This window comes from Vidua macroura, chromosome 5 (genome assembly GCF_024509145.1).
Source record: "Vidua macroura isolate BioBank_ID:100142 chromosome 5, ASM2450914v1, whole genome shotgun sequence".
NCBI classification, from domain to species: Eukaryota; Metazoa; Chordata; class Aves; order Passeriformes; family Viduidae; genus Vidua; species Vidua macroura.
This window is the reverse complement of record NC_071575.1, coordinates 9,324,896-9,348,231: the sequence shown is the minus strand read 5'-3', so window position 1 is coordinate 9,348,231 and position 23,336 is coordinate 9,324,896. Positions and strand designations below refer to the sequence as shown.

Sequence of the window (23,336 nt, the reverse complement as noted above, 5' to 3'; positions counted from 1 at the left end):
AAATCATGTTAAAAACAGGCAAGCTGGGACAAGCTTCCTTGATGGCAGAGCTGTAGGATGGGGGAGGGCAGTGGGAGGCATTAAAAAAAAAATCCCAAAACAAAGCCAAAATCAATTACAAGATATAAGTATAGCTATTTGGTCTCTAGTTCTCTAACATAAGATTTTGGAGTGGTGAATCATCTACCTCTCCAGCAGCACAAAATGATCCTGGAGAGGCTTCTGAGTGATACAAACCATGTGATGAGTCCCTTTGCTTTCTCCCTATGATGTAAGGAACAGTCCTTCACCTTTCACCCCAAAATTGCTAGCAGGTATGAGAAACACCCCTTCCTTCTGTAATTACAGATGCTTCAGTCTTTCCTTTTTATAGAAAACTCTGAACTGAAATTCACAACTCTGCATTGTGAATATACTGGGAGGGATTACATATATATATATATATATATATATATATATGTGTGTATATATATATATATATGGAACTTTTAGATATATATATACACATATATATATATGTGTTTGTCCCCACCCTCCCTTCCCCCTCCTCCATTCTATCACTTCTTTGCTAGAAGGAGGGAAAGTATTAACTGATAGTCACTTGCAGAGGTTTGTCACATTTATTTTTCTCCTCTCTGGAGCACTTAGGTGATTGGTTTTGGTCCATATTCCAGCAGTTAACAGCCACTCGGAGTACTCTTTGTGAGCCCAAGCTATGCGGGGATGACAGCCCAGCCTACATGTGAAGGGTGTCTTCTCTTCATTTGACAGGTATGTGTGAGAAATTCTTTTGGTAGCTTCAACACATTTCCCAGTGGCAGCACATATAAATTGATCCAAGCAAACTGGAAGCCTTGAGCAAATCCCTTCTGTGTTGCTATTGTTTATGCAGTGTTGTGTCATGAGACTTGCACAGAAAATAAGAGCACTCTATTTCCATAGGAAAGCCTTCTAAAAACAAAAAACCAAAAAAGAAGAAGCATAATCTGATGTCTTGTCCCATGTGAGATAAGGAAAGTCAAACTGCATGTTTATTAGGGAAAAAAAAAAGTCAAAAAACCCCCAAAACTGAAACAAGCCAAAAAGAAAAAAACTCAAGGGAGACTTTGTAGAACAGTGAAGTAGTGCGTAAGTCCAGGCTTTCTCCCCTTTGCTTTCCTGCCAGCACCACTTCTGCCGGTTAGTTAGGTTTGTTAAGGTGCTTCAGGTCCTGTGTGGTCTTCAAGCTAAGCAGTGACCTCAAGTACTGCTCCTGTGTTGATGCTTCCCCTCCCAAACCGTGCCGACCATCAGGCAGATGTTTCTCCCCTGGACCCACAGAGGTGGTGCACCTGTTTCCTTCAGCACTCCTCTTCTTGGTATATTTGTTCATCCAGTTCCTGGGATTCAAGGTGCTCGAGGCGATCTGTCCGGCCACTCATGATCTCATCTGGGGTCTTCATGAACCTGCAAAACAGAGAAACAAGCACCTTTCTCAGGGGTCTCAGCTTTTATCTTCATCAAATTGTTGAGACCCCTGAGCTCTACAGTTCCTAAAATAATCTTTGCTGTATTCTCCCAAAGCCTCAGTATTTTCCAGCTTCTCCCCAGGTATCTTCCCTCCTCCATACCTTGAAAGGAAACAAAGAAATCACCGGCCTTTACCCTGGCTTCTTGAAAGCCCAAATCAGAACCAAACCCATAGTTATTTCCAGAGAATGATATTTATTTCTTCTCCCTTATATTGTTTGCTGTTTTCATGTCAGATGACAACTTGGCCCAGGTACACTCATGTGTGGTGTCTGGTGACAGAGACATGAAAGGTGTTTATGATCAGCATATTTCAAAGCACAAGCCCTTGCAAGGTGTGGGGAGGCACAGGGTTACTGGTTTGTGCAGGCCTGCTTGTAGGTGAGTGAGAAGAACATGAAACACCAAAGGAACAGAGGGGAAAAAAGCCAAGGTCCAACTCAGAACAAATTCCAGGAATGAAAAAAGCCCTGAAGAAAAAAGGTTTAGGGCTAGAGAACTGTAAGCAAAGACAGTCTCTTCCTGTGTACTTGTAGAAAGTGTGACTGCAGTGAGGCAGCATCCTCTGTAATGAATGACACGGCTCCCAGCACCAGTGTCTCAAGGCAGTCAGTCTGCAGGGTGCTGGAGACAGAAGCTGCCTCTGGGGAGGCATGGCAGCAGCAGGAAATGAGAAAGAACACGCACCAGCCTGCAGTTTAAGTCTGCAGTCTTGGTTTTTGCCAGGATGCTATTGTGTACTACTGCACAGAGGCAGTACAGAAAGGTTCTGCTTTTTAATTTTCAATTTTATGATGTAGGAGGAGAGAGTGGCACAGGAAGGATGAAACCCTGGTTTCAACACAAATCAGTTTCCCAACTCCCAAGCACTTCTGGAGAAATTAGGATGAAAGATGTTTATGCTGGAAGTGGTACAAAATTTCACAGTCTTTCATTAACAAGGTAGTGGTTAACATGCAGCAGTATGAAATGTGTTAATTGTAGGAGTTGATTTTATTTCAGCTTGATGATATGCTCAGTATCCTTGCCCCAGTGAAAACAAAAACAACCAGCAGGAACCTCGTTACTATCACTGACTCAGAATGGTCACTGCTAGAGCCTCTCAGCAAACACAGCATAGCCTGGAAGTAACCTTTTGCTATCCCTTCTAATTTTGGAAATCATGTGCGTATATGCATTTAGTGGGGAAAAAAAAGGGCTATGACTCACTGCTGTGTCACTGCTGGAAAAATGCTGCTGCAACAAACAGTTTTACAGTGGTAAAAAACTTGTATTCAGGAGTGGTGAATCAGTGCCTGGCTACACATTGAAAATGCACCAAAGCCCACGGCCAGACTGTGCCCGGATTTAAACCCTGTGACTGTCCTGTTGATCTTGCATGACGATGAAATCAAAACACAGAGTGGTCCCACTGCCATGGGACCCACCCCCCTTTCCATGTGAGGCATGGGCTGATGTGAGCTGCACCAGAGGATTTTGGGTATTCCTTCTGGTCTGTGCTGTAAGCCACATCAAGGAAACCACAGTGTGGGTATTTCTAATAGCACTTGATTACATAAAAAAAAACAAACAAAAAAACAACCCAACCCAGAACTGCACGAAAATTAAGACACAATATCTGTAACTTATTTTGTTGCAGAAGACATCCAGCCAAACTATTAGAAATCCTTTTCTGACTCCATCTTACTTAAAGCTCCATACAGATATCTGCAGATGACAACTGCCTGCACATTAAAGTCACATTTCCTATTATTTCTCTGCTTGCAAGGAATAGCCAAGAAAGGCACATTAATAACTTGATTTTTTGCAGCTGTTCTTTTTCTCTTCAGATATAAATAGTCTAAGAAAACAACATCAAAAAGTTTTTATTGGGAATTGTGCAAAGAAATGTTTTGCTGGGTTTTTTCCCCTGTTTCCAAAGGAAATGAAGTTTATATAGCTCATGTTTTATGCTCTCTGGTGACCTTTGAATCTGTTGGTCAAATTGACCAAGTCTGACAGAGCAACTGAGGTCTCCAAGGGCCTTAAGTTACAATGGTTTTGAGAAAACAGGCAGCCTGGTTGAGAAGAGATGGACTCCTGTTTTGTGTATGCCCCCACTGAAGGGAAGGCTTCAAGAGAAGCACATTCCATGTTCAGCATCAGGAATTCCCCCAGGGCAATGCAGTCTTCACACAAGGCCACAGAAATACAGGTACCCTTGGTACTGATGGAGCAACCTTGTTTTAACTTTCCACCAGAAAAAAAAAAAATTACTGTTGAGCACTTGATTTTGCCCATGACTGCTTCTTTCCATCACTCTCCTTACCGCATCTATGTTTCCTTCTAAGAGCTGACATAAACAAGTCATTCCAGAGAACCCTTTTCAGCTGAAGAGTTTGAGTGCTAATGCAGTTCTGTTAGCTATTTAAGAAAACAAAATCCAAGACTGCCTTCCTATTGTTCTCCTGTCCAAACACACTGCTAGATCCAGGCCACTGACAGCAAAGCAGTCTTTGGTCTGAGTTCAGTGCTCTGAGGGTCAGATGTGCACTAGGATTTGCTGGTGTTGTCTGAAGAGGAGTGGAGTGCTCTCACTCTGTGCCATCTGCACTCAAGATTGTACAAGTAGCTCCCTGCTTTAATGCTGTTTCAGGCTCTATTTCCTAAATTCTTGGTTGTATCATCCAATCAGCTGCGCTGGGTTTTATGAACAGCTCTTGCAGCTCCCTCTCTTCCTTCAAGGCAGCACCAAAGACGTGGTCATCAAGTGCTTCTCTTCTGCGATGCCCTTGAGGAAATGCCTGATCCCTGCTCAGCTTTCAGAGGCAGCTGTGTTTGAGAAGTCCATTTGGAGTAGGCTTTCCAGCAGTTTGACTGAACCCATTTATCTAAGGTCTTAAACAATGGCACAGCCTGCACAAAGCAGTGAAAAGACTTCTATTGTCTCCACTGATCGTTGAGACAGGCCTGTGTTTTTCGTAAATTGGGGTGGCTGCCTTAAGAGCTGGGAAGCAGTGCTCTATACAGCTTTTACAAACGTATGGCCACCATCTTCACCTGTGTTATAACTGTGGCAATGAGGTATCCCACAATTAATTACATCTTCTGTCCTCAAAAACTAACTGTCCATAGACAGAAATGGCAAAGAAAGAAAATTACCTGAACAAAAGCCTTTGTCCTGGCTCCTTCCGGATAATATTTAGTTTGTAGTAGTGGCGTAGGGCTCTGGACATTTTCTCATAAGTCATATTTGTTCTATTCTGTTTTTTTCAAAAGAAAAAAGGAAAAAAAAGTGGTGAGATGATTCATTAAAACCTTCCTAAGCCCCAAAATGAGTTGCAGAACTATCACAGCTACCTAAATTAACCAAGACAGTCCAAGAAATTACATGTACCATTTTTTGTTGTTTGTAGGCCCATTCTGCCCCCACCCCCCTCATCACCAAAGTTTTGTGGGTCTCTTTCCACACAGGGCAATTTAAGCAAGGAGTTTAACAAGAATTCCAAGCAAAGTTTTTCTACAGTTTCTTGGAACACAGATAACAAAAGACTTAATTAACTACAAGAGGAGACTTTAGGTGGAGGAAGATGCTCATGCAAGTGGGATGTGACAGGCCTGCTCTTAATGAAAACACCTTTTGTAAAAGCCTGGGAGTAGTGGCTAATAGGCTGAATCAGTCAGCAATCCCTGCTTGGAGCACTGCTCTTCTGGGATTCCCCTGCATTAACTAGTTAATGCTCAGAGAGCTCTGTGAGGACTGATAGCCTGTTTCTCCTCTTGTTACACAGGTGTAAACCAAGAAACCAGTTGGGTTGTACATCTGCTCCTGTGACAGATCCTTCCCTTCATTCTGGGAGCTGTTGGCCCCAAAGGCCATGGCCAGAGCACTGAGGTATACTGAAGTGTGAGATGATTCATTAAACCTTCCTAAGCTCCCAGAGGAGATGGCTCTGCTGAAGCTGAGTGTCACAAGGAAGAAGTGATAGGCACTGGCAGAGCTGTTTGTGGGCAGCCCCCAGATTAGTGACTTGGAAGAGCAGGATCAGCCCCTTAGGCTGTGTCTACACGAAGGAGCAGTGGTTGCTGTCTGGCAGAGACTCCCAGCAAAGAGACAACTCTGCTGTGTGTGCACGAGTGTAAAGCAGCCGCCTCGCCATGGGCAAAAAACGCCGAACCACTAGAAGCATGTTTTTGTTCTGGAGTCTCCATGTCAGGAGTTTGGCTTCATCAAAGGACACTGATCCACCTGCTTAAAACACCCAGTAAGAGAATACCCCCTCTGCTTGCCCTGACTACAATAACTCTGTAATGGGAGGCCACATCAAGAACTCCTGTGGCAATGAAACACTAACAGGGACAAAGTTTTCCCTGCAAAATCTAGAATCCTCATTGAGAACCTCCCTGAAATACTGTTTATGCTTCTTCCATTTCTTATATGCTGAAAGGCCACTGTGTTGCCCAGATGGTCAGTGGTCTGAAGGAGCTTCAGTTTTAGACACCCAGCATGAGACTTAATGGCATGGCTCAATTATTAATGTGCAGGTTGGGTAAGTTGTAAGTTTCATAAAATTCCCAATAGCCCATATATCCAGCATGTTCAGAACCACACAGATGACAGCATAACCCTCTGGTGTGTCAGCTACTCCTCTCAGTTTTGTGTTATCTGAGAATCTGTCCCATTATCCAGGTCATTAACAGACATACAGTACTGCCCCCAGAATCAATCCCTGGGGTAAAATGACTAGTGACTGGATTTTGTGCCATTGATCACCATCTTTGCAGCCCAGCAGATCAGCCAGTTTTCAGTATACCTCACTGTATTCTTGTCTAGATCATACTTAATTAGCCTGTCTTTGAAGCTGTTATGAGACAGTTTCAAAAGCCTTCCTAAAATCAAGATAAGCTGTATCCACCATTTTCTCTGAATCCACTGAGCCAGTCATTTTGTTGTAGATGGATATCACAGTGGTCAAGCATGATTTCCCTTTTGTAAATCCATGCTGACTATTTATACATTCATATGAATATACTTACATACATATACAGAAATATCTATACATAACTCAGCCCCAAACTATAAAAATCAGTAATGGCTTTCCAGAGAACAAACCAGGAACTGCCCTCTTGGAAGGAAATACATAATCCTGCAGCACTTGGTGTCTGTCACAGGGCAGCCTGTGGAATCTGGGAGTTGTTGCAGACAGGAACACAGAAAGCTCTTGCTCTGTACTACAGAGCTCCTTGTAAACTACATCTCACCAGAATATCCTCAGCAACAGGTTTCGAGAAGAAGTAAGATGCCTTGAGAGAGAAGGACTCTTACTTCTTGCACTCCTTATAATTTTATAATTACATGCATTTATAACTAAAGGCCTTTAAACCAAACCAACAAGTTCTCTATATGAAGAATAGGTTTTAGTGCTTCAGGGTGGATGCTTTGTATTTCTAATGTACAAGGAATAAAAGATTACAGTTTTCCAGTAGCAATTTATATGCCATCTTTTCTTCTTTCCCCCCTGCTTATAACTGAATCCTGTAATGCTACAAGAGGCAAAGTGCTGCAGGAGGAAAATTGCATTGCTTCCTTACCTTGTGGTTTCCCCACAGACGAGCCAGCCCATTGGGATCCACTATCCGAAATATTTTGGATTCCTTATCTTCCCATCGGATGAAATTTTCGTACCGGCTGTCAGAAAGCAGCTGATAAACATAATCCCAAAGCAACCTACAGTCTGTGAAGAGAGAAGCAAGAAAATAATTACTTTATCTTTTTTTTTCTTTGTGATTAATTCTTGAAACTTTTTGGGTGGATGGATGTATAGTGAAAGGACAGCTGGGATCAGGGATGAAACAGCTGCTGTGAGCTGAAATGAAAATGGCTTGGCTGGTATTGAGTAATGTTTGCAAAATGGACTGGAATATTCAGCCTCTTCTGATGTATCCCAGTTCTCCTGACACTGACAGAGCATCTCCATCTCATCAAAAGCTGTGTGAGGTAACCTGCTGATCTTAGTTGTGTGTTTATGGTTGTCCTGGAGCACATAAAGCTCATGCTGTTGGCCCTGCTGCTGTTGCTGGCTGTTTCAGTGGAGAAATCATGAGTCCTGCAACCTGCTCTCCCTACTTGAGGATGCCCCTTTCTGTGCTAACATGTGAGTCTAAATCATGGGCAATATTACAGCTTTCCTTTGTAGACTCCATGTGATATAAAACAGCTTCTCCCATTTTCAATTTCATTTTTTGTTTTACTTTTTAAGGTTCCTGAAAAGAAACAACACCTAAGTATTATAATTACTTGAGTGCTATTGAGAGGTTAAATACTTTTTATTTGGATAATTGAATTCAAATTTCCTCTTGGCAAACACTCCTTAGGTTGCTAATTAAAGGTCTAACAGACACTTAAGTTTTAGTTTAGTGTTTTTCAGTTTCATGGCAGTCTCTTGAGACTGAGGAAGACAAGAACTGAGCTGCTCCTACTTCCTGTTTGCAATGTGTGTGTGCAGCACAGAATAACTGGGAATATGGAATATGGAATGTGAATTGTACAGAGCTGGGGGTACTGCTGCTGTCAGAAATAACAGGGTTTTCACAGCTCAGCTGTCCAGATTTCTGATGTAGCTGGGGGGCTGCATTTTACTTTGAAAGCAATACCAGCCTCTGAGAAATGGCTTGTTAGAGTTGTTCAAGGGCTGGCAACCAAAGACATCCAGCTTCTAAATGCTAAAATGGATTCTTGTCAGCCTGTCTTTCTATTCCTGTCTGTCTGTCTGGGGCTGGCACGTGTTATAATGGGCATGATGACATGGGAATATAAAATACTTTTTGAGAAAGGATATGAATAACACATTTAGTGAGCACACCTGAAATGGACAGAGATTTTAAAGTTAATTTACCACTTCCAAACTGCAAAGAATATCTCTGACACCAGTACTCTCTAAAACCAGAATTTAGTTTGCCAGTGCCCTTGCTTTAGTCTCTCCCTGCCAGTCCTACAAAGAATAAAGCATTTTGTTTTGAAGAGATGGCATCTGGCAAAAATCACAGGTTCCGATTCTAGCTGAAACCTACCCTGATGGTCACCTCATCCCTGACATCTACAACAGGAGAAATGTGAAAGGCAAGAGACAAGACTTTCTGGTTGGAAAAACCTTCTTTTCATTAACATTTTTCATAGAAAAACATTTTCCACAGAAGTATGTCCATCCCCATTTGAGATTTTTCTAGGTTTTAATTTAAAAAATGAAACCTGGGCACAAGTTTCCCTGGACTAAATGAGAGGTCTGAAAACTGAAGTTGAATTCTACCACTTGAATTTTTGTCATCCCCCCTCTCACAAATTCATAAAACACAATTCTTACATTGCCTTTTTGTCAGTGTTTTTGCACACACAAACACACACACAAGAAAAAAGCTTATTTCTAGACTTCATTTATGACTCAAGACAAGGGAGATTATATTGCTCTTCTGGTTTGTGCCTTTTAATATTGTAGGAGGTTTTCAGATAAAAGGGTAGTAAGGCCCTGCTTAAATGGTTCTTTGACACATGTACAATTCATTCCAGAACTTTTTCAATGCAAGAAGTGTACAGAAAATGTCTTTTTTAGTGCAAGAATCCTCGGAGTCAGCTGGAGGGATGCTGCTCCTGAAGAGGCTAGTCAATGTCAGGCTTTGTCATATTCTTGAATTATCAACCCAGGGCAGACAACCTCCAATTACAGCACATTACAGTTCATATTTACAGTTCTGCAGAGATATGATTTACACTTGTCTTTAAGGTCACCTCATAATTTGCAATAGGCAATGTTATTTTTAATCTCTCTCTCTCACATTAAAACACACACCCTGAGCCCCCTTCTGCACAAAACCAAAGAAGAACACAAAAAAATCTACCTGAGATGTCTAGGTGGAAACAAAGACAGCTTCAGTTGCTGAGAAGAGCTAGGATTCAAGTGCAGATTTGGTTTTTTATTGTTCACTTAGTTTTTAAGATGGATTCAGGCAAAGCTTGAATATAAATACACCTCAAATGAGAGAAAGAGATCTGCATCTTGAGATCTTCACAAGAAAAATCATAAGTGATCAAGGGCCCCATCCCATATTCTCAACTGACTGAGCTGCTCAGACTTGCAGAGGTATTTAGTAGGCTAGTGGAATTTACAAAAAACCCCAACCACCCAAGTATCTGAGACTGCTGTTTGCTTCAACAATAAAACTGAAAATCCTTGAAAACTCTGCTTGGTTCCTACAACCATTTACAAACTTGATTTCAAACCACATGGCTGTCTATCAGCAAATTTAGATATATGACTCAGTTGCAGTAATTTACTGAGCATCAGGGCAACTGTGGTAAATGTGTCTCAAGCCACTGCAAATAGGAAATAAAAAGCATTAAACACCAGTAGAAAAAAATTCAGGCTCACTGCATTTCTTCTCCCCAGAGCTGAGAGCTCCAAGCACACAGTTAGTTATCTTGGAGCAGCTGATGCTTTGCAGCACACTTTAGCTCTGCTTGCACAGGACCTAAGGCAGCTTGCCTTCCTTCTAGTTTCACTTGGGACACCTTTAGGAACTTGAGCACCGGCATTCAAGGTTTTTTTGTTTGTTTTCAACCACAAATGGTTGCCCTACATATCTTTCTGCACAGATTGCACAGTTCTCCCTGACTGATAGAGGATCACAAATAAAATAATCTACCAGTAGAGACCATCTTTAATAAGACATTAGAGACAATGAGTCAAGGCTACCTGGTTACTCTTAGAGACTGTAATGAGCTTGGATTATAGTAGAGCCCATCTGCAAGCCTGTAAAATTGGTCAAAACCCAAGAAGGGGTGATGCTAGAAAATGCTTTTAAAAAGAGCTTCTCTGCTAGGAAAAGAGACACCTCCACAAAAGGCTGCCGGAGATGATAGACAACATGCTCAGGCACGGGGTGGGATTCTTGGGCTGCCCTGTGCCAGGCCAGCAGTTGGACTTTGATGATCCCTGTGGGTGCCTTCCAACTCAGGATGCTCTATGATACAGAAAGTTGCATTCTCCAGGAAGGTCAAAAGTGTGATGTGTATTTTTAGGAAGGACAGAGGAAATGGAGAGAAGGATTTGTATGTGGATGGTTGTTTTGTAAATGTCAATCACTTGTATGAGGGAAGTCTGGATGGACGAAATGACTCCACAGACTCAATCTCTTCCTTGGCCTCCGAAGGAGCTGCTGCATGAGGGGACTCTCCACAGGGTGTCTGTTGGCTAGTGAGTAACAGCAAAAAGCACATGGATGTTGCTGAGGCCAAGCAAGTTTAGAAGTGTGGGAGATTCAGTCGGGGAGTTGAGTCAGGGCTGGTACCTAAATTGTTTGGGCATGCTGCTATTTCCTGCCTTTTGGCTAAAATAAGCTTACTTAGAAAGCAACTATGCCTCTCTAGCACAGGGAAACATCATTTCCCCCTAGCACACACAAACTTTTTTTTTAAAGTGAACTCAGATGGTTGAACTTTGTACCTTCTGAAGCTACAGAGATTCAGCTGCAGATAGAGCTGGGACTGAGAGGCTTTAAGGTGATGTAGTTGGGAGTGGGAAGGTGGAGTGGGCGAATGGCTCCTAAACACTGGCACTTCCATGCCCTACGATTTTCTCAGCTGTAATACTAAGCAAGTCTGAACTATGTAATTAGCTGGGAATTAGGGCAAACTGCAGCTTCAAATGGAGAGGTATGGCTACAACTTTCCTCCTGCAGCTAATGCTTCCAGAGGGACTTTTACAGTTATGTACAAGGTAGTGATAAGGTCTAGAGTACTTAGCTGCTTCTCAAACTGTCTGCCATAAGCACTGCCCTACATGTGCAAGAGGCAGCAGTTTCCCACTCCTGCTAATAAAAACCATGTTATTATTAATTGATTAGGCACAGTCTTCTGAATACACACCTAAAGAATACCAGCATATAAATACTTCCTAATAGCTATATGATAGTAATAAGTATCCCTTAGAATTGAAATACCATCTCAGAATGATCTGTAAATGAAACATTATGGATCTTAGGTTCCTAGTATTTTAATATTTGTCCAGCCATTACAAATGACTTGGCCAAGGTCATCTTCATGTTGTAATAGTGAGAGGTCTCACATCTGTGCTCCCTAGGACTAAATAATGCTGTTAACAATATAGGTATATACATGCTAAAGACCTCTTTTGTTCAGGATATAACATTCCCCATCACTGAAATATTATTTAAAGCATACATTCTATCTGAGCCCTCTATGGTTTAAATGAGAGCCATGGTACAGAGCTGGCCCTCTTCACGTAGTAACTACCAAAACCCTCCGTAACCACAGAAATGTTGTGCGAGACCCACCCACATCTTGCACTGGAGAGCATTATATAAAACGTGTTTGATCTGGCTGATGACTGCCTTGGAACCCAACATGGCTCCACACAGGAAGAGATGCCAAAGGAATGTTCTCATACTCCCTCTGACATCAGCTGAGGCCTTACCCCTTGCTGTGTAGGTTAGCCTAAAATCTCTCCAGCATATCATTTGACTTAAATGGTTCTGTGATTTCTACCAGCTGAAGAGTTCTCCCAAGCTCAGCTCCGTTTATTTTACAAGCTGATTAGTGCTTCAGCTGCATTTGTTCAGAGTGAAACAAGCAATGGCTGTTCACAACTGAAACTAATGAATACAATCCTGGAAGTTCTCTGGCACTCTAGTTTCTCAAAGTAAACCTGAAGTGTGTGTGAAGACAACATAGTGATGCTCACAGTGTCAAAATGATGAACTGATGTAATTCACAGTCACTGGAACTGGGGAAGGGCTTTCCGTCTCAGAAAGTCTCTGACCTTGGGAATGCATTGTCAGAGTCCTGGGAATGGTCTGACTAGGGAGTTTCCTTAATAAACATGCTGCAGGAGCATTATGCTAGGTTGAGATACAGTCCAGCCTCAAGATCTATCCATGACACATTCATTTTAGCAGAGAAAACCAAAAGAAAAAAGTAACCAAGTCTCATGGTTAAGGGTTCAAATGGCTCTGAGGCCTGGGGGAGCACTGACCAGCCCTGAGATGGAGCATCCTGGTCATCAATGTCTGTTAATGCATGTCCAGGTCACTAAGGGAAAATAATTTTCTTTCTGTGAATGTTGCTGCTGGAAGCAGGATGGTAACCTGGTACAGTAAAGCCAATGTTTTTTTGTGGAGAAATCTCTTGACAGACAACTGTTTGTTCAGCTCAGTAAATTCAAGCTGGGGCTGAGTAAAGAGGTTGCCAGATCAGTTATATGTTGCTTCTGTCTTGTACCCAAATGCTAAGTGGGAGATCAGGCAGAAGGAGAGAAGAAACCTGAGACAGTCATGCTGCTAACAGTTGTACTGTGAGGTCGTAAAAATAACACAGCAAGATGAGGCCAAGCTCTGTCTTTGGCAATAAAAACTTGTACAGGGAAGGAGGATCCAAAATATACCTCATGTGGTTGTAGAAAAGAGCACTGAAATCACAACAAGTATGTAATAGATGGATCACAGACCATTTGATAGATGAAGACTTTGAAAGCTAAAGACTGTTGTATTAAAACCAGTATTTTGTCTTCCTGTCCTCTTCTTCTGCTCCATCCCCCCATCCCCACCAAATAGATGGGCATTTTCAGTATTATCTTCAAGTGCTCTTCTTTTTCTGCTCCATCACAATGGCAGAAAAGACTCCTGCTAAAGAAACCTGTCTCTGAATCTCCTGTGGCTTTTCCTCAGCTTTACTGCTCATGAAAGGCAATGACTGGAAAAGAAATTCAACCTCTGCCTGTTCACATGCACTTCTTACAAACACCTCACAACCTCTCTGACATCAGAAAACCAGCCAATCACATTAATGATGGGAATTTAACAATTAAGAATGACATTTTACCTTCAGAATTGTACTTTAGAGAAATTGGCAAAAGCAGGAATTACTTAATTACAGCAAAGGCATTCCCAACATTTTTAACCCCACAATGTGAGAATCTCTACTATCTTCTGACAGTTCAGTCTTAGGTTCAGATTTCTGGTTTTTTTTTCAAATGCAGAAAATCATTGTCTGTAATAGACTGCTCCCTAAGAACCTCACTTCTGTGTTCTCTCAGAAAGCCCAGAGTACTGTGGGAGGTGTGAGCATGGCTGGAGGACACAGCTCCTGGTGTGTTCCCAGGAAGTCCCTCCTGAAGGGACTTCATAAGCCATAGACTGGTGATTTCCGATGGGTCCCTTGCCAAAAACTGAGATGTGACCTTCCCCTCTTGGGGTTAAAACTTCACATTGAGACATGGCCAAACTCTCCCTTCCCTTCCCTTCCCTTCCCTTCCCTTCCCTTCCCTTCCCTTCCCTTCCCTTCCCTTCCCTTCCCTTCCCTTCCCTTCCCTTGGGAGATGGAAAACAGCTGTACCAGTTCAATGGTTTTGCATTTGAATGAACGTAAACTGATGTGTGCTGCTTGTAAGTGTTTGGTATTAAAGCCAGACTGAAATAGGCCTGTCTCTGGAGACAGTGAAGAGTAGTGTCAACACCATAAACAGTGTTCTCTCCTGGTTTAACTAAGAGGATTCAAAGTGATCCAAAGTTTGCTTTGTAGAAGAAAATCTGAATTACTGAAACAACTCTAGCCTGAAGGAAGCATGCAGTATACAAGGAAAATAAGGGACTTGTTTCCATCAAAGGGCAAGTTTCTTAGAAGAGAGTGTAACATCCTGCTGACCCCAAGGGATGCTTAGGGTACTCTGAAGCCACTTCTCTGTCTAGCCATGGGATGCAAATGGGTGCTACAGTATAGTAATGAGAAGAATGAAATCTAAATGCCTGAGCTTTCCTCTGGCTTGGTCAGTCCTGGCTTTTGAGTAGACCTGAACAAGCCCAGACTGCAATTTCTGCTCCTGTAACTGTGCAGTAAGAATGAGACAGCTGTGAAGCAAGATACTTCACAAAAAATCTACAATCACCTATCCAAGCTATTGCTATTCAGCCATTGTTTGAGCTTGAGTGTCATTAGTTAAACTGGCAGGGAAGGCCCACTTTCATGCTGAAATTAATTGTTAATGCCATGTTAAGAAGACTCTCAAGGTTATAATGAAAATTCCTATGAATATGAGCTCTATGAGCTTGACTCTCATCCACACTTCAGTCTCTCCAGCAGTCTGGCTTTCCACAGGGGCTCCAAGAGACATGGCATGTAGTGGAAATGTAAAAGTATACACGACTGCAAGAGCAAGTGATGAAACAAGGCCAGTGACATTATCATTGTCATATCAAAATGGAAGTGACAGGCCAGCATTACACCAGGATTTTCATGTTCTTGCAGGGCTCCAATCTGTCTGCATGAGCTGTTGCTCTACAGGAAGGAAGGTCAGATCCCTGGAAAACAGCTACTGAACTACCACTTACAACTTAGAACTGCCAAAGTGAACCACTGTTTTGGCTTTCTTTAGGTTGCCAGTCTGTAACTTGAAATTGCTCAGCTGCTGCAACCATCCTGTCAAAGCTGCACCCCAAAGTCTGTGTGTCACCAAAGCCCCACCAGCCACTTCTGTGCTGTCATATCCTGCTGGGTTCATCACTCATGACAGTGGAGAAGAGAGCCTTGGCAGCCTTAGGTGGGTACACAGGTAGGCTCCAATGGTATTAGCAATGTTAGCTGCTGTCCTGAAGATCAGCTGTGTGTTTGATACACCCCAGATGTGGTTTGCCAGGGCACACTGCTGACTCATGTTGAGCCTGGTGTTGACCAGCATCCCCAGATCCCCCTGTGCAGAGATGCACCCCAGACATTTCTCTCCCCATTTATATTTGTGCCCAGCACTGCTCCACCCAAGGTGCAGAATCCATCATTTGGAGCTGTCAGATTTCATCCCATCAATCACAGCGCAATGCTCCAATCTATACAGAACCCTCTCCAAAGCATCTTGTCCCTCAAGAGAGCCAACAGCATCTCCCCACTTTGGTGTCATCAATAAAATTGCTAAAGATGTGTTCAACTTCTGCATCCAGATTGCTGATAAATACATTGAACAGGACTGTCCCTAGAAGTGAGCCCTGTGGAACAGCCCTGTGGAACACTGCCAGCCAGATGTGGCCCCATGCACTACAACCCCCTGAGCCCTGCACTTAGACAGTTCTTCACACAGTGCACTGGGAACCTGCTCATCCCATAGCCATGCAACTTGACCCTGCTGTGAGGGGCAGTACAAAAAACCTTCCTTAAAATGCAGAACAACTACACCCACCACCTTCCCTCAATCCACTAGGTGGGTGATCTTATAATACCAAGATAGCAAATTAGTTAAATGGGATTTACCTTTGTGGCTGGCTGTGCCTGATGTCTGCATTATTCTTTAAATGCCTTTCAAAAGTACCCAGCATTAACTTTTTCATAATTTTTTCCAGCCCTTCTGTGAGGGCTAATGGTATCAGTTACAAAACCTACTGCTAAGTTGTGCTTTGATGCTGGTTTTTACCCTCTTCACTACAGAGGTATAATTGTTCTTTGCCTCCTTTCCCACCCTCCCCTCCCTACCATCCAGCATATGCCATTGCATAGTAAACTGTGCCTGTGCAGCTGTTTTGTACAGAAAGTAAAAGAAACTAATGTTTTGTAACACATTATAAATAAAAAACTAATGTGGTGCATTTGCATAAAGGATTTTGCTGGTGTATGAGTAAAAAAAAAAAAACCAGAAGATTATCCTATGGTGTGACACAGTTGTAAATGTCCCATGGACACATCTGGAGCAGACATGGGCACTGGGGCTCTGGTCCTAGTAGTGACGAGACACTGCTAAGGTGCAGTGGTTTGAAGTTTGGTGTCTTCTGATGTTTAAACTCTAAATGTCTATTGTTACAAATCTGGCAGCTCAATCAGCTGAGTTTTTCTTATCCTCATTTAATAGCTTTCCAGTCCAACTCCAGAGTATAAACAGAAAAAAGTACTAGTTCATTTGCACTTTTTTAAAGCACTGTATTTGTGAAAGGAGTATTCCAGGGTCCCCTCCTCTCTTTTCCCCTTCCAAACAAGTAATTTTTTCAAAGGAGGAGAATCCATGATTCTGTTCCCCCTCCAAACTCTGTCCCCACACAAAACAATCAAACCCCTTTGGAAGACCTCCCCATGCTCAGAGCCTACGCCCATCCCAAGTGCTGTTTTGTAGATTTCAGTGGAATGTGAGTCATTCATAGCTGATGTGCTCTTACCATGGGACTGCATTTTTGGTTTCGGCCATCAGACTGTTTTTATTGAGATGTCACTTACACAAGCCTTGCCACAGATCCATGGCGTTCATGCTACACCCCTCTACTCTCAGGATGTGTGGCACACTGAGAGGCTGAGGTAAACCAGGAGCAAGTCTGGAGGCAGTCCTCTCTCACGACTTCAGCAGGGGAAGAATCCTGTCTATCCTCATTCCTGTCTATCCTCATTCCAACAGCAGTCAATGGCTTTACAGGCCTAACCAGTACAGTGGTGGACAATGTGCCTCCCAACAGTTTAAACATTGCCTGGCTTTTCCTCAGACTCCTGAAGGGGAAGAAACAAATCCAGCAGCTCATAAAGTCAGATACAACCCAGTTGCTAAAGATAACCCAGCTGATAAGAGCAGCACTCCAACAGATAACACCAGGCACAGGACTCAACTGCCTTTAGATTTCAGCAGCTGTGGATTAGTGAACAAGTCTTTCAGTCCCAGAGCTGGTACAGAAAAAGACATTGGGAGCTGGAAATCTCAGGGACCTGCTCAGCAATATATTCCCCCTCACAAGAAATATCTAGAATTGTATTAGTGAGTTTTAAGTGACTGAATCAAAAGTGAGGTAAATAGGTAAATACCATCATGTCATTAGCTTAATTTGAATGTTTCTAAGACAACCTCTATGTGGTTGATGAAACCAACCACGATGAAACCAACCCTGTTATAGCTGGATAGGCCCATAACTGCCTCTTGCACCTTGGGGAAGTACCTTTTACAAGCTACTGAAGACCTAAAATCCTTGATAACAAAACCTTCGCAGTCTGAGGTTCATGGGGAGTAGAATTTCCAGTCTGCAGAAAGGCTAATTTGAGGTGCCCCTCCTGATTTAAATTGCAATTGTGTAGGGAAAAAAAAAAAAAAAAAAAGGCATCTATTTTCACCACAGAGAGAGAGATATCTTTGGAGATAGTTTGTGGGGAACCAAGATCAACTACTGAAAAAAAATAAGCCATATATAGAATGCCTGCTTCCTAGAGTCCAAGTTAGGACCTGACTACCAAAAGTGCTGCTGCTTTGAATTAGCAGTTCCAGTAGGGAAAACTCTCCATTACACTGCTCTGCTGAACTCCCCTTTTGAGGGGAGCTTTTAACATTTTTCATATTTTCACATGCTGTTAACTAGATGACTACTGATGCCTGAGTTACGTAGTTTATCCCTTGCCTGGTGTATTTACAGGGCATGCAAACCTGCTTCTTGGTCATCTCAACATGATGATCTCCAGTTCTGACAAAGTTATGCAAAAGACTTGTGCATATTGTGTTGAGAAGATAGCTAACCACAATTTTCAAAATCAACTCTAGCCAATAATGAATAATATATGTGACCTTAATGAGTAATATAAAGATACTTTATGCCTCTGGCTTTGCTAGGAAAGTGTTAAATGGCCTTAGATGAAAAGATAATAAGACCTTCAACTTGAAATCCTTTGCTGTAAAAGGCAAAGTGCTTTACCAGTAAAATTAATATTTTGAAAAATGGTATTACATAAAAAGGTAGGAAAGATTAGTCAGCCAGTGAGTAGAGGTCATTATTTTGTCTGACAGAAAGTCCAGAGCTTTATTGATCGACCTCCTGAAAAGAGAGTATTTGTGTATAGCAGCAAGCAAAAACATTATTTTCTTTCTCAGCGTCAACTAATTGCATGCTGCATTTAAAACACATACAATCTACAAGTAAACAAGTTCATGAGGCTGTTAGGTGTCTTAAGTTCAGGGAAAATTTTTCTACAATATAAAACATCTGAGCTAGGAACAGAAGATGTTCTGGAGCACAGCCTAAGGTTTCAGTCAGCAGCCTACCAGGCTTCCCTAGCAGCTCCTCATCACTATCTCCCCTGAAAATCACCTGCATGCAAGTGGTTAAGCCATAGGAAGTCAAGGCTCTTCTCACCAGGGTAAACAGTTGAGTACTTAGCTCTGGCACTGGACTATTGGTCCACTGTTTTCATTGCCCAACCCATCAGTCATCCTCATCAAGAAAATTGAGGTAATGGCAGTGATTTCTAAAAAGCCCCTTTAAAGAATATATCTGCATCGATGTACATTTGCATTTAAGAGCCACGTCTCACACCTTTCATGGTCTCTCTCACACTGAAGTGGTGACCATGGTTGGTCAAGCACCTCCATGTTAACTATGGCAGTAAAGGTAAGGACACTGAGATGAAAAATACATTTATGATGACATAAAAAATAAAACACTTATTGGCAAGAGCTAAGAGATGGGTGGGAAGCATGTAGAAAGCTACTTTCTTTCTAGGGGACCTAAGTATGCTGCCATTGAATTGAACAGCTCCAGTGAAGTTGACTTCAGGCATGAAGCATGGGCTGTCTAAATGCTTGGTAGTAATCCAGTTTGTATCACCTTTAAATTAGCTGTTAACTCTTTAGAGGGTGTCTCTACAGTTCAGAGGCCATTACAATCCCACCAGAGAAGCAGTAGCTTGTGCCTGTACAGCAAATAAGGCATGTGAGCTTTTACAATTAAAGGACTTGGGCACTGATGGAAGTACACTGGCCAATTTATCAGCAGAAATCTAATCAATCTAACCATGAGCTCTGTAATTCCCCAGCCCTGGGCCATAAAACACTGCCCTCATCTGAACCAAATGCTTGAACACACTCCAGGTTTTTCTGGCATGAAATAATTCACCAGCTATTTCAGGTATGCCACCCTTGCTTGTGGGTCTCAGCCTGCAGGTGAAAGCACCTAAGTCTGCAGATTTAGCCTTTGGATAACATTTTTCATGGCTATACATACTTGCCAAGCAACTGTGTTAGGCCCAGATTTCCAAGGGCTTGGGCTGTCTTGCCCTGCAAACAACATAGGGATAGAAAGGACAAGGAAATTACTGGGGCTGGTGTCACTGGACCCACTGCACAACGTGCAGAAACCAAAGATTCCCAACTATGTAAGAAAATTCCTCAGAGTAAAGTAAAAAAATTACACCACCACATACTCTCCATATTTTTTCTTACATTTATTTCAGACTAGGGTCTATTCTTAAAGAATGTTTTCTTCTGGAAAAAAAAAATTAACTGCCTTGATCTCCCAACAACACTTTCAGGCAAGGAAATCTCCAGTGATGCAACCAGTAGGGTATTTTCTCTGCCATAACTTTAAGTATATTTATTAACCTGCTGAGAATTTTGTGGGTAATAAAAATCAAAAGGAGAGAGACAAATGTCAGCCTGGGAAAAATGTCAAAGGATTAATTTCTGTATCTCATCTTTCCGTTAGTGAAAGGATCATGGTCCTTGCTGTGCTTGATCTTGACTAGATAGTAAGATGTGTATCTTTGGAATTTAAGAAATCTGAAGAAAACAGAAAATCTTCCTCATTAAAGCTGAGGCAGCACCACATCTGTAACAAACTTAAGGCATGTAAGGACAAAAAAAGAACAAGGTGTTTGTAGCTCTGTGGACATGTGTAATACCTCACAGGAGCTGGGGATCACATTAGGTCACTGCTGACACAATTGCATGGAATCTTTCTGTGTGTGGTGTGTATTTACATGTCTCAAAAGAAATTGGTTACTGGGGCATTCAGCATATTTCTGAAGTGGTTGTATTCCTCTTTCCCCCTCTCCCTATTTACAGTTCCCTCTGGAGTACAAGAAACATTTTCTGTAACCTCAGCTTCCTGATTCAGCTGTTGTGATGTCAGTTATTTACGATAACAAAAGTGAGACAATGCCTGTGGTTTGTGTGGGACAAAGCCAACCTTGTTTCTGTAAAAAGGGACAATCCTGATGTGAGAAGTCCAGGAAAGGCTATGAAGTAGGACTCTGAGGTGGTATTTCATTAGTCCTGCCAACTTCATAATGGGCTTGACACTGCATTATTTCAAAGGCCACTGACAGAGGGTTTCTTCATTTCCAGAGGACTGGACACTAATGTGACTGGAACTCTTGGAAAACTCCCTCTTTGCAGAACAAGGCTTCAGAGATAGGTATCTTGGGAAATGAATGGATTGCTAGTGGGTGGGGAGGTAGCGAGTGTCAGGATGCAAATGTTTCAATAGCAATTACACATTCTGTGGTCACAGGCAAGTCATTCTGCACCTCTGCTTACCCATCATGAAACTCTCCTATTAATACTGCACTGCCTAAGCCACAGATGTAGTGAAACTTGCACAATGCCAGTAAACTCCTGATGTCACAGAGTAGCAAAAGGAAAGAAGAAACCCTTAAAACAAAGCATGGTTAGTTATGAATGAAGAGCATCAGCTTTGGTGCAGCCTACAGAATGTCCCTTACCCGCTATCCTGCCGATTGGCATCGCATGGTCCTCGGGAGGGGAGACAGACACCATGATGTGGTTCATATAAGCTAACTCTTCTCGGTGCGACAGGTTGATGGGCTTGACGTCCCTGTGCAGCCCATCCTCAGACAACCTCGGTGGTTTGAAATCGGAGTGCCTGGGGTTCAGTATCAAAGGATGCATGATAGGGCTGGGCATCAGCTGGATGATCCTGGTGTTCTCCTGGCGAGGGCTGGAAGGCTTCTGGAGCACCTCGGAAGGAGGCGGGCAGTGGTTGTTTTCTACTGGGGACACTGAGAGAGGATAGGGCTCCTGCTGGTTGTTCTCATACTGGTGCCTTGTCCCTGGCACTCTGTCGGCCGGGGACAGGCGACGGAAGGTGCTATCCATGGGGGACTTCAGTGGCCGCTGGTCGGGGTCTGGCGATGGACGGTGGTTGTTGGTGATGGGCGACCGCGAGCGATGCAACAGTTCAATGGTTGGGGTGCTGTGGTGGACTGCTTCTGCAGATGGCCTCGAAGGTCTATGCACAAAGCTATCTGTGGAGAAAAAAAAAGTCCCCAAGATACAGATTGTCTATATTGTGATCAAGGTATAGGATCTACTGCTGACAGCTTGCAAATGTTTTTTATTTGTGTGACCTACAGATGCCCAGTAAAGTACTGCATAAATGCAGATAGTTATTATTTTTACACAGAATGAAACAGTGAAAACAATCTCCCTCCACTACCATGTAAAAACAGTTCCTTGAGAAACACACTAAGAGGAATCCCATTTTGAGGAGCTGACTGAACATTTGTGAAGAAAGTAAGATCTGGTTTAGCTGTACTGTGTTTCTGCACAATTTTTTTGAAATTTATCTCCTGCCATTCATGTCTCTCTGTGTCATTCCTCTTACTACCATGACGAGCACTTCAAGGTAGAAGGGAAAGAAAAAAAGGTAAAATGTCTCCAGGAAAACACTGGGTATTAAGTTTTAGATGGTAGAGACTTAGGTCAAGGTAGAGAATAACTCAGTCTGAAATATGAACTGGGAAAAAAAAAAAAACACTACTGGTAGGAAACTCTTTATGAAACCCTATAAACTCTTTTGTTTAAAAAAAACTCTACTGGTAGGAAGCTCTTTATGAAACCCTATATTTTATCCCTGCCTTAGTTTTAAGAGCATCTTCATAAGGACATTTTCTTCTTCTTTTATTTAGTCTGTAGTGTCTACTGATGGATTGCCCCATATAAGCACTTACATGTCTTCAGCAGGAGGACGTCTAACAACACCTTTGCATGAACACACTTTCCCAGCTGTGATGCTTAAGAGTACTACTCTTAAGGGAGATAAATCACTAACAATCCTCTCACAAAATTAAAATTTTTGCCAGTGCAAACTTTCAGGTTAGCTAAGGCCATCAATTTTCACTTGGGAAACCACTGACAAAGAGGAAAGCACCACCAGAGCTACAGTGACTAACAGGTTTTTATCAGGAAAAACAAAGATCAAATTTCAGTGCTGTTTGTTGAAAGCCTTGGGTGATAAGAGAAGGAAACTTCTGGGTACATGTCAACAACTGAAACAAGTAGCTGCCTATTTGAGGCTGCCTGTTTGTTCACTCCATTTTCTCTGAATATGAAATGAGTCTCTTGCTCTCTTGCCAAGGCAGTGATACCTGTTTGAAAATCCTGTTGAGGTGAAGACTAAAGGGTTCCTGCTGCTCTGAAACCCAGGCAGGCATCAGGAGATGGATCAGCACATACCCAGGGAAAGGCTTGAACAGCAAAAGCTCAAGTCCTGAGAAAATGTAGTGCCAGGCAGTGACATAGCATCTGTACAAGAACACTAAAGTCTACAGGAAAACCTGGAATTTTAGGCAGAACCTACATTGCTCTAGAATACTTATTAAACACACCTGTGGTCCCAGACAAGAAAAATGCATTTGTAGGGCTATTCAAGATACTCACAATGGAACAGCAGGAGGACATGAAACTCCAGACCTATATATTGTTCTTGCTTAAATCCAAACAGTTTTAAATACAATCTGGCCAGCAAATGTGGGATAGCCCAAATGAAGATCGAAGAGGAAAAATTTACAACTGCACCTATCCTGTCTTTCCTTAAATTCCTCTTTCTTTGCCACAACAGAAAAAAATCAACTCCCAAATTTTACTGTGTCCTATCTTCTACAGACCATCCACCCCCATCACTGTACATTCAAATGCACTGTGCTCATTCTTGGCCTGTAAATACAGACCAGAATATTGTGTTGTTTGTCCTATTTATTTAATGCCTTGGCTGAAGGGAGTAACTAACTTTAAAGTAGAAAGGAATGCCCTGCTGTGCTTTTC

General features: G+C 42.4%; 1 protein-coding gene across 8 annotated transcripts in view; it reads right to left on the bottom strand.

Moving 5' to 3' along the window:
• Positions 1 to 606: 606 nt before the first annotated feature.
• The window catches only part of ETV6 (ETS variant transcription factor 6), a 129,021-nt gene continuing 106,291 nt past the window's right edge, over positions 607 to 23,336 (bottom strand). For all 8 annotated transcript variants that reach the window (XM_053978058.1, XM_053978063.1, XM_053978056.1 and 5 more), the window contains 4 exons: positions 20,996 to 21,538; positions 7,081 to 7,223; positions 4,651 to 4,751; positions 607 to 1,446 (listed from right to left, as the gene is read on the bottom strand). In XM_053978058.1, coding sequence (XP_053834033.1) covers positions 1,341 to 1,446; positions 4,651 to 4,751; positions 7,081 to 7,223; positions 20,996 to 21,538 — 893 coding nt within the window. In that variant the 3' untranslated portion in view covers positions 607 to 1,340. The remainder of the gene's footprint in view (positions 1,447 to 4,650; positions 4,752 to 7,080; positions 7,224 to 20,995; positions 21,539 to 23,336) is intronic.